Source organism: Nyctereutes procyonoides, unplaced genomic scaffold (assembly GCF_905146905.1).
Source record: "Nyctereutes procyonoides isolate TBG_1078 unplaced genomic scaffold, NYPRO_anot_genome, whole genome shotgun sequence".
In the NCBI taxonomy this organism is placed as follows: domain Eukaryota; kingdom Metazoa; phylum Chordata; class Mammalia; order Carnivora; family Canidae; genus Nyctereutes; species Nyctereutes procyonoides.
Genome location: NW_026575020.1, coordinates 8,464,602 through 8,479,959, shown reverse-complemented (window position 1 = coordinate 8,479,959; position 15,358 = coordinate 8,464,602). Strand labels below are relative to the sequence as shown.

The 15,358-nt window shown below is 53.3% G+C and overlaps 1 protein-coding gene across 1 annotated transcript in view; it reads right to left on the bottom strand.

Annotated features, from left to right (window-relative positions):
• Positions 1 to 15,358, bottom strand: part of ABCC3 (ATP binding cassette subfamily C member 3) — a 44,545-nt gene that overhangs the window by 14,779 nt on the left and 14,408 nt on the right. The window contains exons 7-22 of the mRNA XM_055336967.1: positions 14,744 to 14,875; positions 13,336 to 13,527; positions 10,102 to 10,279; positions 9,809 to 9,970; positions 9,168 to 9,260; positions 7,516 to 7,719; positions 7,265 to 7,411; positions 6,807 to 6,894; positions 6,386 to 6,452; positions 6,005 to 6,131; positions 5,751 to 5,927; positions 2,431 to 2,598; positions 1,915 to 2,104; positions 768 to 882; positions 444 to 591; positions 148 to 355 (exon numbers count right to left, since the gene is read on the bottom strand). Coding sequence (XP_055192942.1) covers positions 148 to 355; positions 444 to 591; positions 768 to 882; positions 1,915 to 2,104; positions 2,431 to 2,598; positions 5,751 to 5,927; positions 6,005 to 6,131; positions 6,386 to 6,452; positions 6,807 to 6,894; positions 7,265 to 7,411; positions 7,516 to 7,719; positions 9,168 to 9,260; positions 9,809 to 9,970; positions 10,102 to 10,279; positions 13,336 to 13,527; positions 14,744 to 14,875 — 2,396 coding nt within the window. The remainder of the gene's footprint in view (positions 1 to 147; positions 356 to 443; positions 592 to 767; positions 883 to 1,914; positions 2,105 to 2,430; positions 2,599 to 5,750; positions 5,928 to 6,004; positions 6,132 to 6,385; positions 6,453 to 6,806; positions 6,895 to 7,264; positions 7,412 to 7,515; positions 7,720 to 9,167; positions 9,261 to 9,808; positions 9,971 to 10,101; positions 10,280 to 13,335; positions 13,528 to 14,743; positions 14,876 to 15,358) is intronic.

The window sequence follows — 15,358 nt, the reverse complement described above, 5'->3', positions numbered from 1 at the left end:
GGGGCGGGGGGGGGGGCGGGTTAGGGAGGCACCGGGGCAGGGCAATGGGTGTGATGGTGGAGGAAGACACAGGGGCAAGGGTGTGGTTTGGGAGATCCAGCAGCCCAGATGGGAGGAAAACACCTTCCAGAAATGTCTGCCGCTCACCTTGCAGAATTCCCAAGGCAGCGTAGACACCCAGCCTCATGGAGGTGTTATTCTGTTGGCTCTCCGTCATAGCCTCATTGGTCCAGGCACTGAGCCACACGTTGGCCCCAATGGAAGCCGCACTTTGACCCGGGTATAGAAGACAGATGGCCACTGTGCTATAGAGCCCCATGGCCTTGGCATAATCCCAGAATACACTCAGCTTCACCTGCATGCCATGGCGGTCAAGGACAGAGGACACTCATGAGCCCCAGGCCTGCCCACCCTGTCCACCCTTCCTTGTCCATCCTACTCACAGTGCCCATCTCTGCCTTTTCCTCCTGGATCAGCGCCCCGCTCGCCTTCGCCTCTGCTGTATGCACTTCCTTCCCTGCTGAACCCAGGCGTCTCCGGGGAACAGGCCAGCCCTGGCCCTCGCCTTCCGAGGACATGACACTCAGCTGTCTGTGGAGGTGGCTGGTCAGGCCCAGAGAGGTGGCCTCCAACAAACCCATAGGACAGAACCCCCAGGGGGTTCAGGTTGTAGCCCAAGGCTCAGGGTGTGAGTGGCAGGGAGATTGCCCACCCATGCCCCACCTGGCGGGGCTTAGGGAGGGTGCTGAGTAGTCTCAGGAGCTCACCTCATAAACTGCTTCTGGACCTCATACATGACTGGCTCGTTATCTGTCAGGTCTGTGTGATTGCTCAGCGTGTCTTCAATCAGCATCACCTCCTGATCCTCCACGTCCTCCAAGGCTGCAGCAGGGTGGGAGAAAGCAGAAACAGTGGGCTAACTCGCCCTGCAAGCTGCTGGTGTTCCCCAGGCCCCACACCAGGGAAGACTCCAGAATGGACACGCAGGGGAGAACATGAGAGGCATGAAAGAGCAGCGAGAACAAGAACAAAAATAAATTACCAGTTTTGTGCTGGGGGGTGGGGGGAAAGGCAGCAAGAAAGAGTTTAGACAAGGGGGAAAAACTTCCCAACAGGGACTATGGGGAGGGTCTCAAATATAAAGGTCAGGAGCTTGGGCTCTGGAGGCTGACTGGCTGAGCTCAGATGCCACTTCCTCACTGCATGGCTTTAGGCGGGCATGTACAATGAGGATAATAATAGTCCCCACTTCACGGTGTCATTGTCATTGAGGATTAAAGGAAAGAATGTGTGTCAGGTGCTTAGCAAAGGGCACAGCACTAGTACATGTTCAAGACATGATGGCCGTATAGACAGCGGTAGGCAAGAGGACTCAGGAAAAGGTCTGTGAGCCAGAGTTTGGGGTTGGGGAGCCAGGACTGAACAACAAGGGGGGATCTTAGGGGTCCAGAGACTTCCAAACGCTCCACGAGGACTGAGAATTTTCCATTCGTTCACTGCCATCTCTCAGTGCCAAGAGTAGTGCTAGAACATAGTAATGACTCAGTCAATCTTGGTTGCTAACAAAATGACTTTTCCAAGCACTTGCATTATTTACCAAATGACTTATCTGTCAAGCAGTCTCACCGTACAGGCAGGGCCTGGGCCCTTATGCCCTTTGGACACATGGGAAGAGTGGGGCCTTGACACCTGAGCTGCTGACAAGGTCACACAGTTAGGGAAGGGGAGGGAAGGCACTGGACTACATTCAGTGTGCTTTCCCTCTTGACAGTGTCTGATTGTCCCACACATGGTCCAGATTCCTCGGAACTCCCTTGTATGACACTGGGCCCATCCAGAGACACTCAGAGACCCCCAAGACAGGGGCAATGCTGGAAGGGCACAGGAATATGAAGGACCAAGGATGGTGGATACCAGTTCTGTTGTCCTTCATGTTCTCCTCGTCCTCATCAGGAGCATAGTTGGAGAGGAAGTTGGCAAAGGAGCCATTGCGCTTCAGCAGGGCTGGGTAGGAGCCCACCTCAGAAACCTGCCCGTCAGCCAGCACTATGATGAAGTCCATCTGGGGCAGGAAGCTGATGCTGTGTGTCACCAGCACCCGTGTCTAGGGAGAAGACAGCAGGCTACCATTTCCACCATCCTTAGCACATACCCCTGGCACAGGCACAGGGCCACAGGGTGAGTGTGAGGTGCCTGCATGCCAGGGAGCATGAACAACCACATCAGTGGCTCACCCCATGCTCACTACAGCTGGTTCAGCACCTCTAGGCTGGGACCTCTATGGGTTTCCCCTGCCACCCAGCCAAAATTCCTGCTTCTCAAGCCTCCCACCTCCTCCAGGTCTCCTCCAAACCCCTTGGTCTCCCACCAGTTCTCTCCTAGGGTCCTAGATCTCACCTTAGCCCCCCCCCAACCTCCTGGAGGCCTCACCTTTCCTGCCAGCACACCTTCTGGCCCAATGACTTGGTCAAAGATATGCTTGGCCACATGAGAGTCCACAGCTGACAGGGGGTCATCCAGCAAAAAAAGATCAGCTTCACTGTAAACAGCTCGGGCCAGACTGACCCGCTGTCGCTGGCCCCCAGACAGGTTAATGCCCTAGATGGAGGAGAGAGGTGGGGAGGTGTGTATTAGGTAGAAGGGAGTCAGACAGGCACAAGGGGACAAGGGCCCTGTCACTGTCATTCAACAAAGCAGACCTCTAAATTCTCACTTGATATGCCTGGTTTTGTCCCTGTAAAGCTCTGAGGCCACAGAGGAAGAGGTGGTGGCTCTCAAGAGTCCACCCAGGGCAGGCGAGGACAGCCTGCCCCCTTTGCTCCACTACCTTGCCCAGCTGGTTTCCCTGCCTGCTGCCTTTATACTCTGAAAGGCTGGAAATCCCCAGGGGATCCTTAATAGACCTTTTAATCTCCCATAACCCATACAATTTTCAGATGACTTTCATAACAGTGATCCCATTTGATCCTCCTGTCTGTCCTTTCAGGGAGGTATCGTCAGCCCCACTTTCTAGGTGAAGAAATTAGAGCCCAAGACATTAATGACTTTGTCCAAGGTCCTGAACTATTCAGGGCAGAAGCAAGAATGGAAACCCAGCACCAACCCCCCCCCCCCCAAATTTGTCAACTCTGCGATTGTTCAGGAGCGGAGCCACAGAAGAGGTAAGCTCTTTCCTTAAGCCCATGATAGGGAAACTAATGCACATAGCAGCAGGGATATGGCATTCCCTCTAGAACAGGGCCCAGATTTCTCAGGTACCCTGGTGTGGGGGTGGAGGGTAAGCAAGTGTGGGATGGGAGCTGGAACTTCTGGGGAGAAGCAGGGGATGGACGTGTAGCTGTAGTGACTAAGGCATGTGAAAATGTCTGCATTCAACCAACCAATCTTTCTTGAGTGCCTACTATGTGTTGGGCACTAAATTAGGTTTATTTGTGTTTGAGGTTAGTGTGTACCTCCAAAAGAGAAGAGAAATATGGGTTATGTCATAAATGGGGAGGTATTCTCTGGGTTCCTATAACCTCAGACTCCCATCCCCATTGCCAGGTTCAGATCCTCAACACTTCTCCAGACCACCATGAGAGCCTCCTCACTGGTTCCTGTGCCTTTGGGTCCCTTCACACTGCAGTCAGGGAAGCTTTTCAAAATGCAATTCATGTCCCTACTTAAAACCCTCCATGGACAAGTCACACACCAAGATAAATAATGATGATAGTAGAGTCTAATCCATTGAATCAAGTAAGAATCCTTGAGTCCATATTGATATAAAGAGATTAATAAGTAAAGAAGGGGAAGGAGAGGGAAGTTTTTTTTTTTTTTTTTTATAAGATTTTTTTTTTATTTATTTACGATAGTCATACAGAGAGAGAGAGAGAGAGAGAGAGGCAGAGACACAGGCAGAGGGAGAAGCAGGCTCCATGCACTGAGAGCCCGACATGGGATTCGATCCCGGGTCCTCAGGATCGCGCCCTGGGCCAAAGGCAGGCGCCAAACCGCTGCGCCACCCAGGGATCCCGAGGGAAGTTTTTTTTAAAGAGTAGAATGAGGGCAACCCCGGTGGCGCAGCAGTTTAGCGCCAACTGCAGCCCGGAGTGTGATCCTGGAGACCTGGGATCGAGTCCCATGTCAGGCTCCCTGCATGGAGCCTGCTTCTCCCTCTGCCTGTGTCTATGCATCTCTCTCTCTGTGTGTGTGTGTGTGTCTCTCATGAATAAATAAATAAAATATTAAAAAAAGAGTAGAATGATAGCTAATAACCACAGAAACAATGGGTTTAGGACATCACCATTTGGCATATATCACAGTAAACACTGACTCAGGCAAGCATTATCATTCGAAGTTATGAAATGAAATCACCAATGATAGACACCAAACTCAATCAAGTGATCAAAGTTAACATTGTCAATAAGGCATGAACTGACATGTGTCTCCTGGTACAATGTACCAAGAAGGACACAATGTTATTTCTTTGGTTCTTCCTGCCCCTCCAAAACATATAATCTAACCTAATTGTGTTCAAATGGAGAGACATTCTGCAAAATAGCTGGCCTGTACTCTTCAAAAGTGTCAAGGTCCTCCAAGACAAAGCCTGAGGAATTATCCAGATTGACAGAGAATAAAGAAATGTGACAACTAACTGCAACTCATGATCCTGGATTGGATCCTCGCCCAGAAAAGAAAATAGCTAAAAAAGACATTTACTGGAACAAACGATGACATGTGAATACAAACAGTGAATTAAATAATAATATTGTATCAATGTTAAATTTCTTGATTTTGATAATTTGGCTATAGTAATATAGAGAATGCCTGTTTTGAGGGAATATGCATCAAAGTCATTAGTGTAAAAAAAAAAAAAAGAACCCCAAAGAGCTAAAACAATAAAACTCTTAGAAGAAAACATAGGGGAAAGTTTCATCGTATTTGGCAAAGATTTTTTGGATATGACACTAAGTGCACAGGCAACAACAACAACAGCAAAAAGATATTGAATCACATCAAAACTGAAAGCTTTTTTTTTAAGATTTTATTTTTAAGTAGTCTCTACACCCAGTATGGGACTCAAACTCACACCCCAAGATCAAGAGTCACACGTTCTTCCATCTAAGCCAACCAGGCGCCCCAAATTTGAAAACTTTTGTACATAAAGGACAGTATCAACAGAGTGAAAAGGCAACTTTTAGAATAGGAGAAAATATTTGCAACTCGTATATCTGATAAGGGATAAATATCCAGTATATATAAGGAACTCCTACAAGTCAACAACAACAAAAAACAAACAACTGGATTACAAATGAGCAAAGGGGAGCACCTGGATGGCTCAGTGGTTGAGTGTCTGCCTTTGGCTCAGGTTGTGATCCTAGGGTCCTAAGATTGAGTCCCGCATCAGGTTCCCCATGGGGAGCCTACTTCTCCCTCTGCTCCTCTCTCTGTGTCTCTCATGAATAAGTAAATAAAACTTTAAAAAAAAGTGATGCCTTTCCTTATGCATCTCTGCCCTCACTGCCCTCCTTGTCCCCTGCACAGGCTTCTAGCCCAGACCCCATGGCATTCTACAACCCCCACCTGTTCATAAGTTGGCCTCTCCTAGTCATAGATCCATTTTCCTAGTGCTGAGCACAGAGCTGAGTGATTCACATGGAGGAAGGAAGGCAGGCAGGCAGGCAGACAGACAGGCATACATAGACCTGAGCTGGGTTTAGCTGGGCGGCTGTAGGTGCCAACCACCTAGAGAATGGGAGGGGGCCCAGTACCTTCTCTCCAATCTCTGTCTGGTCCCCGCCGGGCAGCATCTCCAGGTCAGCTAGCAAGGCACACGTTTTCAGAGTCTGTTGGTAGCGCTTCGGGTCCAGAGCTTGGCCAAACAGTATGTTCTCCTGAAGAGTACAGTTCTGGATCCATGCCCCTTGAGGCACATAGGCCACGGAGCCCTGGCCGGAGAGAAGTTACCTCGGGATCTGCCCAGGGCTAGGCCAAGCATCCCTTCCTAGGAGTTCTACCCTCTCACCTTCACACACACTGTGCCTTCCAGTTTCTCCATCTCTCCCAGCAGGGCAGACACCAGGGAGGACTTCCCACAGCCCACGGGTCCCACCACGGCCACCAGTGCCCCTTTTGGCACCTGGATGTCTAGGCTGAGGGCAAGGAGTCCAGAAGCCCAATCAGAGGTAGGGATCAGGATCTTGGTACCCCAACCTTCCACCTTGAGACCCAAGCCCTCCTCCCTTTCAGACACTACCCTGACAAGCTGAGCCTTTCTCAGCTTTCCAGGCCAAAGATGGGGGCCGGGACTGTGTGTGTGTGGTGGGGGGCGGGGAACTGGGTTCTGTTATGGATCTGAACTTTGGCCCACTTCAGGTAGCTGCGACGGGACAGGAGAAGCTGGTACCTGTGCAGGGTAGGGGGCAGGTCCGGGGCCCAGGTGAACGTGCCATTGTCTATGGTGACAGCATAGCCTGGGAGGACCAAGGTGTACAGGGTCAGGGTCAGGGGGTCCAGGGCAAGGTGGGGAGGGTGCCTGGGATGGGGGGCAAAGGGAGAAGGCAGGAAAGCTTGGGGGAGGAGAAGGGAGAAGGGAGAAGGGCAGGAAGTCCTGGGACAGGGAGCCCTATACAAGGAAGAAAAGTGGGGGAGGCCTGGGGGAGGGATGAAGTAGACTGCCAGAAGAGCCCAGAAGTGGGAGAAGGTGGCGCTGGTGGGAAAGAGGAAGAGGAAAAGACAGTCACAAGAGACAAGTTGGAAGCTTGGAACAGAAGATCTTTTGGAGCAGGGGCCGGGGCAAGGGCAGCCTGGCTAGAGGGTGTCTGGACCTGGGGTGATGGTCTTTCTTTCCACACACTGGGGATCAAGCTCATCTTGGCTCAGGAAATGCTGGATCCGTTTCAGAGACACGCTGGTCTGCAGGAGAGTGAGTCAGCCCTGGAAGCTGTGCTCCTCCTTCCCCCACCTCCTCCTCCAGCCTGCTCCCCCGCCCTCCTACTTCCTGGGAGAGGCAGGGAGTCCTAAGGGCCCAGATGGGGTGCTGGGGCTCCTCCCATGACTGAGTTTTCTCTGGTTCCCACTGCCAAAGTTAGGATCTAGGTTGGTAAGAGGAGGTGGTCTTCAGAGCTCAGGTTTCTAGGGACCTCACATGTCCTCCTCTGATGCCAAATCACACATGGTTCTAATAGTTTCATGCCAAATACCCACACCCTCAATTCCTTGATTATTCCCTGAACTAATGACTTCCCCTAACTCCAGCGGAATGCCCAGCCCTACCTGGCCTTACCTGGATCAGGTTGCTGATTAACTGGGGCAGCATGTTGAGGGGAATCTTTAAAAGATTGAACAGGGACACGGACACAAAGGCCTTCTCAGCATCTAGCACGTTGTTTTGGTCCACGGACACGTATACACCAAGGGTGGTCAGGGTCACCTGGGAAGGGGTGGAGGGTGGGTGTCAGATGGAGTCTGTGGGGGCCAGAGGCCTGGGCTGCCCAGGTGGGAGGTGGGAGACCAGCCCCAGGGGGAGACCCTCACCAGGAAGGGGGTGCAGACCCAGGTGAAGGTGGATATGGCTTGGAGGTAGGCAGACTTGCGCAGCAGTCGGAGCTCATCCTCCCGGATACCCTCCACCTTCTCCAAGAAACTGGGCTCCCAGGCATACAGCTTTAGCACTTTGATGCCACCCAGGATCTCACTCATCAGCTTGATGCGCGAGTCCTTGAACTTCATTTGTTCTACCTGTGGAGAGAGCGGAGTGGGGTGCCCTGCTCCCCTTCCCAGATCTCTACCCACAGGGGCTCATACTTTCCACGCACTTACAATGCACCGCAGCCCTTCAGACAGCGCCTGTTCCTCCTCCCTCCTCCTGCCGGGTCAGTGTTGCCCCTCAGCCCCGGGTGCCCCGCCCAGCCTCCCTTTCTCCTCTGCGCACAAAGTCCAGCTCCAACCTGAGCACCTCCATCACTGACCCTTCCAAGTGGCATCCTCTGCCACCTTCCCTGGGTTTCTTAACCATGTTGTTCTTTCCTATCGTTTCTGTGCAGACCCCTCCCTGTGCATGCATGACTCCACAATTAGACTGGGAGCCTCCTGAGGGGTGCAGATCACTTATTTCTGTTTCCTCAGACCCTAACCCAGGGCACAGCACACACATACTATGTGCCACGCCACATATTAGACATGAAGCAGATAATGATGAACAACTCAAACAAGGCCCAGCCATCATGAAGCTGATAGTCTGATGGGGGAGGCAGATAGGAAACAGTTACCTGAGTGAATGCTTAATAGATCAGTAGTCATATATTTTTTTAAGATTTATTTATTTGAGACAGAGAGAGAGAGAGAGAGAGGGCCCTGGATGGGTGAGACAAGAGGGAGAGGGAAAGAGAGTCTCCAGCAGATTCCCTGCTGAGTGAAGAGGAGCCCAACCTATGTGGCTCCAACCCAGGACCCTGAGATCATGACCTGAGCTGATATCAAGAGTTTACACTTAATCGAGTGAGCTGCTCAGGTGCCTCTGTATGGCTATTCTGAAGCAAAACACCAGGATTCTGTGAGAGAGTAATGAGGCGGGGACTGGGAAATCAGAGTTTATGCTGGGGGAGAGAGGGGACGAGTGAGCAAGCAAGGAAGGGATGAGGTGAGTTCCAGGGAACACTGTGTGTGGTGGCCCAGAAGCGCATAGCTTGGCGCTTTGGAAAAAAGAAAGAAGGCCAGAGTGGCTGCCACTTGGCCATACCCTATGGGGTGAGAGCTTGCGGGTGAGCAGGGGTCTGCTGGGTGGTCATAGGAAGTTTGTCATTTATTCTACATGCAGTGGGAAGATACTGAAGACTTCGATAAATATTTGCAAACAAAGGACTGGATGACTGGCTATTCACACTGGGCACAGTGTGGTGGGAGGAGACCCTCATTAGACCAGAAGACGCAGGTTTGAGTTCCAGCTCAGCCTGATTCTGGACTGCCCTCATCTCTCTGGGCTTTGGTTGCTCAGCTCCAAAATAAGAATGTTGCTAAAACCCTCTCAGGGTTGTTGTGAGGATAGAGTGAGCTAAGGTTTGTGGAAGTAGCCTACAGCCATCCTTAGTAAGCGAGGCAACAGGGGGGCCCCAGGTTAGTGGATACCCTCACCCTGGTACATGGCCAGGTGCTCCAGGCAGGGGCAACAGACCCATGATAGCACTCACCTGGAAAGCACGCATCTTCACGGCCACAGCTCCATTGAGTGGGATCAGCAAGACCATGAAAGCCACCCCAGCCAAGATGGAGGGACCCAGGTTCTGAGGAGGCATGTGGGTGGATTGATAAGACAGTTAACTAAAGTACCTGCACAGAATCCCACAGACAGACAGAAGCCTATTGATCGGAAACATGGAGCTGGGCAGGAAGCAAAGGATGGTAGTCAGCCAAACAGATAGCAAAAGGAAGACATACAGAAAAAGCCCAAATGCTGAAAACAAGTGCGGAAGCTGCCAGCCATCGGATAATGACAACAGGCAGGAACAAACAGGCAAACACAGAAGGGTGTCCAGACGCAACGCACAGGAAGGCAAATATGGACATACAGACAATGACAGCCAGACTCACATGCACCCTGCCTCCAAGTCCCTCTTTCCTCCCCTGGGATCTCTGAGAAAGCTAACTGCCCACTTGGAAAGATTCAGTTGCAGACACCAGCATCCTCATAGTCCTGTTCCTGACCCAAATATCTAGGGAGGCTCTGGGTCCATTATGTGGCCCTCCGCTGACCCAGGTTTGTCCTCTCTTGTCCTTTCTCAACAAAGTCAACGTCAGAGGAAGGAGGCAGAGGCCAGAGCTCAAGAGTCACCTGCCAGAGGAAGTAGATCGCCAGGATGATCTGCAGGGGTGCGGACCACACCAGGTTGAGGAAGGGAGCAAGGTCCATGAAGCGCTGGGCGTCCACAGACATGAGGTTAACAATTTCTCCCACGGTGGACTCACGTTTGGCTGAATTGGTGATAACCAGAGCCTGCAGGGGGACGACAGCGGGGTGATGGACTGGGCCTGCGAGCCTCTTCAGTGCTCTCCAGGCTGGCCTCTAGGGCCTCTCCCCCACCCCCACCCCTACCGCCACCCACAGCCCACCCTATTCCACCTGACCTTCCTATAGATGACACCTGTGATGGCTGTACGAAGTCTCAACGCCATCTCAAAGATGCAGTGGAAATACTGGTGTAAGACCAGAGTCTGCACCATGGAGCACAGAAACATCAGCCCAGCCACCAGGAAGCCCCACCAGGTGGGGGCCGTGGGGTTTGATATAAACCTGATCAGGATGCTGCAAGGAGAGGAGCGAGTCATGAGCGCGCGGAGAGGGATCCCCAGTCTGCTTCGTCTCCTGCCGCCCTCCCCTTCTGCCCTCAGCCTCCACTCTGGGCAGCCTCTGAAACCTCCCAGGCAGGTGCTGCTGGGCCTCCACACCCCCAGCCACACCACCCCCATGTCCAGACTAAGCCCAGTGCTGCCTCAAGACCGTGACCCTCCTATATTCTTCCCTTCTGTCCTCCCCTCTTTTCCTACCTGCCGTGGCCCCACTGTCCCCCCCTTCCATTGCTCACTGTCAGCCTACCTGGCTGTTTTTCTTGCCTTTGGACCACATGGCAGGAAGCAATGCCACATGTCCATAGATTAGTCTTTCCTGCACCTTCTCCTTGGCTACTGAGGGCCCTAGAGCCTATCACGTGACCCCACAGACTGTTCCCGTCAAATCCAAAATCCGCCCTCTCCAACATCAGCAGCCCCCAGTGTTGCCCGGGGAACTTCTCCAGACCTCTCCTCCCCAGCTCTCTTCACCTCTTTCCTCTTACCTTCTCACTGCCCCCACTCCCCACCCCGCTCAGGAGCTACCCACTTATGTCTTGCCACATAACCACCCAGTGAGAACTCCCTGCCAACCACAAACTTCCCTCCAAGCACTTGCTCTCTTTTTCCTCTGCCTCAGGAGAACAGGTGTCCGTCTGGCTTTCCAAGCCTGGTCCTGTCCCACTGCACCCTGACCCCCATCCACCTGCTTAGGAATGCACTCCATCAATGTTTGCTTCTTCCTGGTCGTCGATATAGTTATTTCTGCTGGCGGCTTTGTACCTTCACCCTATTGGCATGACCAGGTCTCTTCCGTGTTGGGACAAACCTCCCCTCGACCCCATGGAGCTACCCCCATAGTAGTAGCCAGGCCTCTCCTTCTGCTGTGTGTTGACTGCGTCTCCCAAAAAGATGTTCAAGTGCTAACCTCTGGTACCTGCGAGTGTGACCTTATTTGAAGATAGGGTCTTTGCAGGTATAATCAAGTTACAATGAGGTTGTACTGGAAGAGGGTGGGTTCTAATCCAGTGACCGGTGTCATTATAAAAGAAGAAGGGAGTTTGCACACAGAGACACGGATGTGTGTACATGCTCATGTACACACACACACACACACACACACACACACACACACACACAGGGGAACATGTGGAGGCAAAGATTGGAGTGACATGTCTCCAAGCCTAGGAATGCCAAGGACTGCCAGCAACCATCAGAAACTACGGGGCATGGTACAGATTCTCATTCAGAATGTCTAGGAGCCAACCCTGCCAACTTGATTTCAGACCTCTGGCCCCCAAAACTGTGAGAGAATACATCTCTGTTGTTTTAAGCCACCCAGTTTGTGGCGATTTGTTACAGCAGCTGTAGCAGGATGTTTCTAGACCTCCACGGCTCCTGCTCCAGGCCCTTCCCCTCTGTCTCAGCCTCCATTCTTAGCGCTCACTAACAAACTCCAAGTCGCCTTCTTCAGGCTCCATTTTACTGGGCAGCTTGTAGCACTGGAGGTGAGTCCTTGTCCCAGAAGCATTCGCTGTGCTCTGCTCCATGATTGGTTCTTTCCCTAGCTCTGGTCCTTTCAAGCCAGTCTTCTGCTCACTCCTTACCTGTCATAATTCCCTAGAGCTCTGTCTGGTATCCTGGACATGAGCTCTCTGGGTGAGCCCAGCCACAGATACTGGACCCTGGCCTTCCATCCGATGTCTCTGAAAATGTGGTCTCCAGCTAGCTGGGAATGTCTCCTTGGGGGCCTCCCCACAGCTTGGCCCCAATGTAGCCAAAATTCAGTTCACCACCTTGCCCAGTGCCCAGCCCCTCCCTCCCACTACATTCATCATCCCAGTGAAAGAGATCTGTCACCCTCCAATTATCCAGATCAGAGCCCAGGAGGCCATGACCCCCTCCTTCTCCCTGGCACACACTCATTCCCCAGAAGCTCCTGAATCCTATCTCATTCCTGGCCTGGACTCTCCTCTCACCTGGTGGGCCCCCTCCCAGCCAGCCATCCTGTCCTACATCCCCCACCCAACTGGCAGGGAGATCCTTCTGAAATGCAAACCAGAGGCCCCTCCTTGGCTTCAAATCTTTCAAGGACTTCCTTAGCTCCCCTTCTCTCCCCCTCCTTCTGATGGCCCTTTCCTCCAGAATTCAGAAATACTTGGAGTTCTTGAGTCATGCCCACTGAGGCCTTGATTTTGCATTCTCCCCTCCTTCCTCACCTAGCCAACTAACAACTGCCTATCCAGCAAACTTGATGACCCCCCTGGCTACCTGCTTCCGGTCCTTCCCAGGCTGGCTTCCCTGCTCCTCCCTGGGATTTCCAGACACCCGAGCACACCTCTGCCTCTAATGGGTTTACACGCTGGTTTCTCTTGCAAGACTTTGACACCTTGTCTTATGCGTCTTATGTGTCTGTATCCCTAGCATCTAGCACCATTCCAGTACACTGGAGGCCCAATCAGTGTTTTTTGAATGAGAATGGATGTGTGCGTGAATGCAGTGACAAGATGTGGGGGGGGGGGGTGCTAAGCTGCTAGGCAGCTCTCCTTCTTACCCTATCATCTGAGAGCTCCTTCCAGCCCAAGTCACTCATGCGGCAGATGACAGGGTCTACCAACTGGGAAGAGCACCGGAGCCGGAGCACAGAGCCCTGGACTCCCAACCATCTGGACCAGCTGTGCGCCCTGGGGCCAGTGTACCTCTCTGAATTTCTGCTTCCTGTTTGTTTGGTTTTCCTTTTAGTTTTCTTGCTTCCTCTCTTGTAAAATGGGAGTAGACACACCTCTCCATAGGATCATGGTGGAGGGGACGTGTAGGATTTAGGGACAGAGGGTTTGTTAATGTGAACCAGGAAACAGGTGCAAGGACATTGATGTTTGCCCAAGGTCACACAGCGAGCAGGGAGAGGCTCTTTGGTCCTGGCCTAGGATTCATTTCACTACATGTTGTTCCTCTGGACTGAGTCCTCAGGGACAACCAGCCAGCCAGCAACACCCCCCACCCAGGGGAGGGTGACGGAGCGAGTAGTCAGACCTGAGCAGTTGTGGATTGATGAAGGAGAGCAGATCCTGGACCACCTTGAAGCACATGCTGATGAGGATGCTGGGACCAAAGGTAGCCAGTAGGGCCCACAGGAAGGAGGGCTGCCGGGACCTGGGCTGGCCCCCCAGCAGCACCTCATCCTCACCGGACGCTTTCTTCCCAGTGGCCGCTGCCGCCTCATGCCTGGTCCAGGGAGGAAAGAGCCGTGGGTAGGAATGGACACATGTGCCCCAGAGCCAGGCACCAGCTGGGGCTGGCAAGGAGCAGGGGGCAGGAGGAGCCGCCTTCTTGGCCCTCGGGACTGGGAGAGGGATGGACAGCATGGCCTTCCAGGTGAGAATTCCCCAAGTGACTCTGTTTTCAGGTGCTTGAGGATAGTCACGGGCTGCCCTCACTGCTACCCCAAGGACTAGAACTCCAGCAATTGGCAGCCCTCTCTCCGCCTCCACAGGGCGGCTCCAGGGAGGATGCTGACAGGGAAGGGACACATGGGTGGGGATGGAGGGTGACCTAGTCCCCAGGTAGCTGAGCAGGGAGGGGGAAGACGTGTCATGGAGAGGATGAGAGGGGGTGCGGCATGCACACTGGGGGGCCGTGTCTGCCCCGAAGCTCCAAGCCAGGGAAGCCAAGACACTGAGGATCAAGCCCAAGTCCCTGGCTCCTCCACCAGCCAGTTGCCAATTAAGGGCTCTGGGCTGAGCAAGCGCTGAAGTCCTGGGCCCCCGGCTATGGGCAGGAGGGGAGAGGGTTCAGTCCTGGGGTCAGAAATGGGGAGGGAAGCTCTGAGCTCCAGCTCTCTCGGTTGAGCAGTAGCCAGACAGGTTCCTGTGTCCTCGGTGGGAAGCCCCTTCAGTCAGAGGGTCATTTCCTCCAGCCCCTGCCTCCAAACAGGAGGCAGGATTGAAAGGAGACACTGGCTTCAACCTTCTTCCCCTGGCCCCTTCCCTTTCTGGAAACTACCCTTCAAGATGGGCAGGGCAGTACAGCCGTTAAGAGCAGCAGGCCCAGGCATCTGGGTGTGGGTGCCAGGTCTGCCACTACCCGCTAGGGGACCTCGGGTGCATAGTTAAACCTTCCTTCCTCAGTGTCCCCGTTTGTAACATGTAGACAATAGAGCCTACCCTGCAAGGCTGTTAGAGATTGAGTTAATCTACATGTTTAGGACCATGCCTGGGACAGACTGGGTGCTACAAAAGTGTCAGCCATTCTCTGGAGTCAGTAGAGCTGAGGACAGCTGGCCCTACTCAGGCCTGAGTGTCCCACTTCAGGACCCACATGCACCTGCTCTTCCCCCCACCCCCACCCCTGTGATTGCCTTAGGTCTAGCAGCTTCCCCTGCAGGAGACTTGGGGTATCTGAAGTGGGGTGGAGTGGTGTGGGGACCCCGAGAGGGCCTCACCCCACTGCCTGCTTCTGAAGCTTCTTCCATGCTTCCAGTAGCCTGTTCACCACCTTCTGAGAGCAGTCGTCCTCTTTCAGAGACCAGAGGTCCTGCTCCTCCAGGGGACGCCGGTAGCCAAGGATGGCCATCCTGGGGATGAGCGGCAGCCCCACACAGGGGCAGTTAGCAGGCTGGAGCTGGGACCAGGGTCTCCGGAGCTCCTAGGGTCCCCAGAGGAGGGTCTCCCTAAGGTGCTGTGGCCAAGAGTGGTGTGTCCTCTGTTCCACCAGGGAACAGGTTGGAGGTCATTGCCTCCCATCTTAGGTTCTTACCTCAGCCCCTCCTCTCCTCCCCAGATGCCCCGGGTGACCCTTGGGCCCCGGTGATGAAATTCACACTGACTGGGCCCTCTGGGAGATGACAAGGCTGGGTGGATGGAGTCCCAGACTCAGGTGCCTCCTCATGTGGTGTGGATAATGAGCTGTCACCCGGGGTCACAGACACAATTATCCTGCTCAAGCCACTCTGAGGGGCGGCCAAGGAAATGACAAGCTGCAAGCTTATCCCAGATGGAAGGGCTCGGAACTAATTACGGTTCCCCCCTAGCCCCCTAGGCCTGTTCCTGTGATGTGC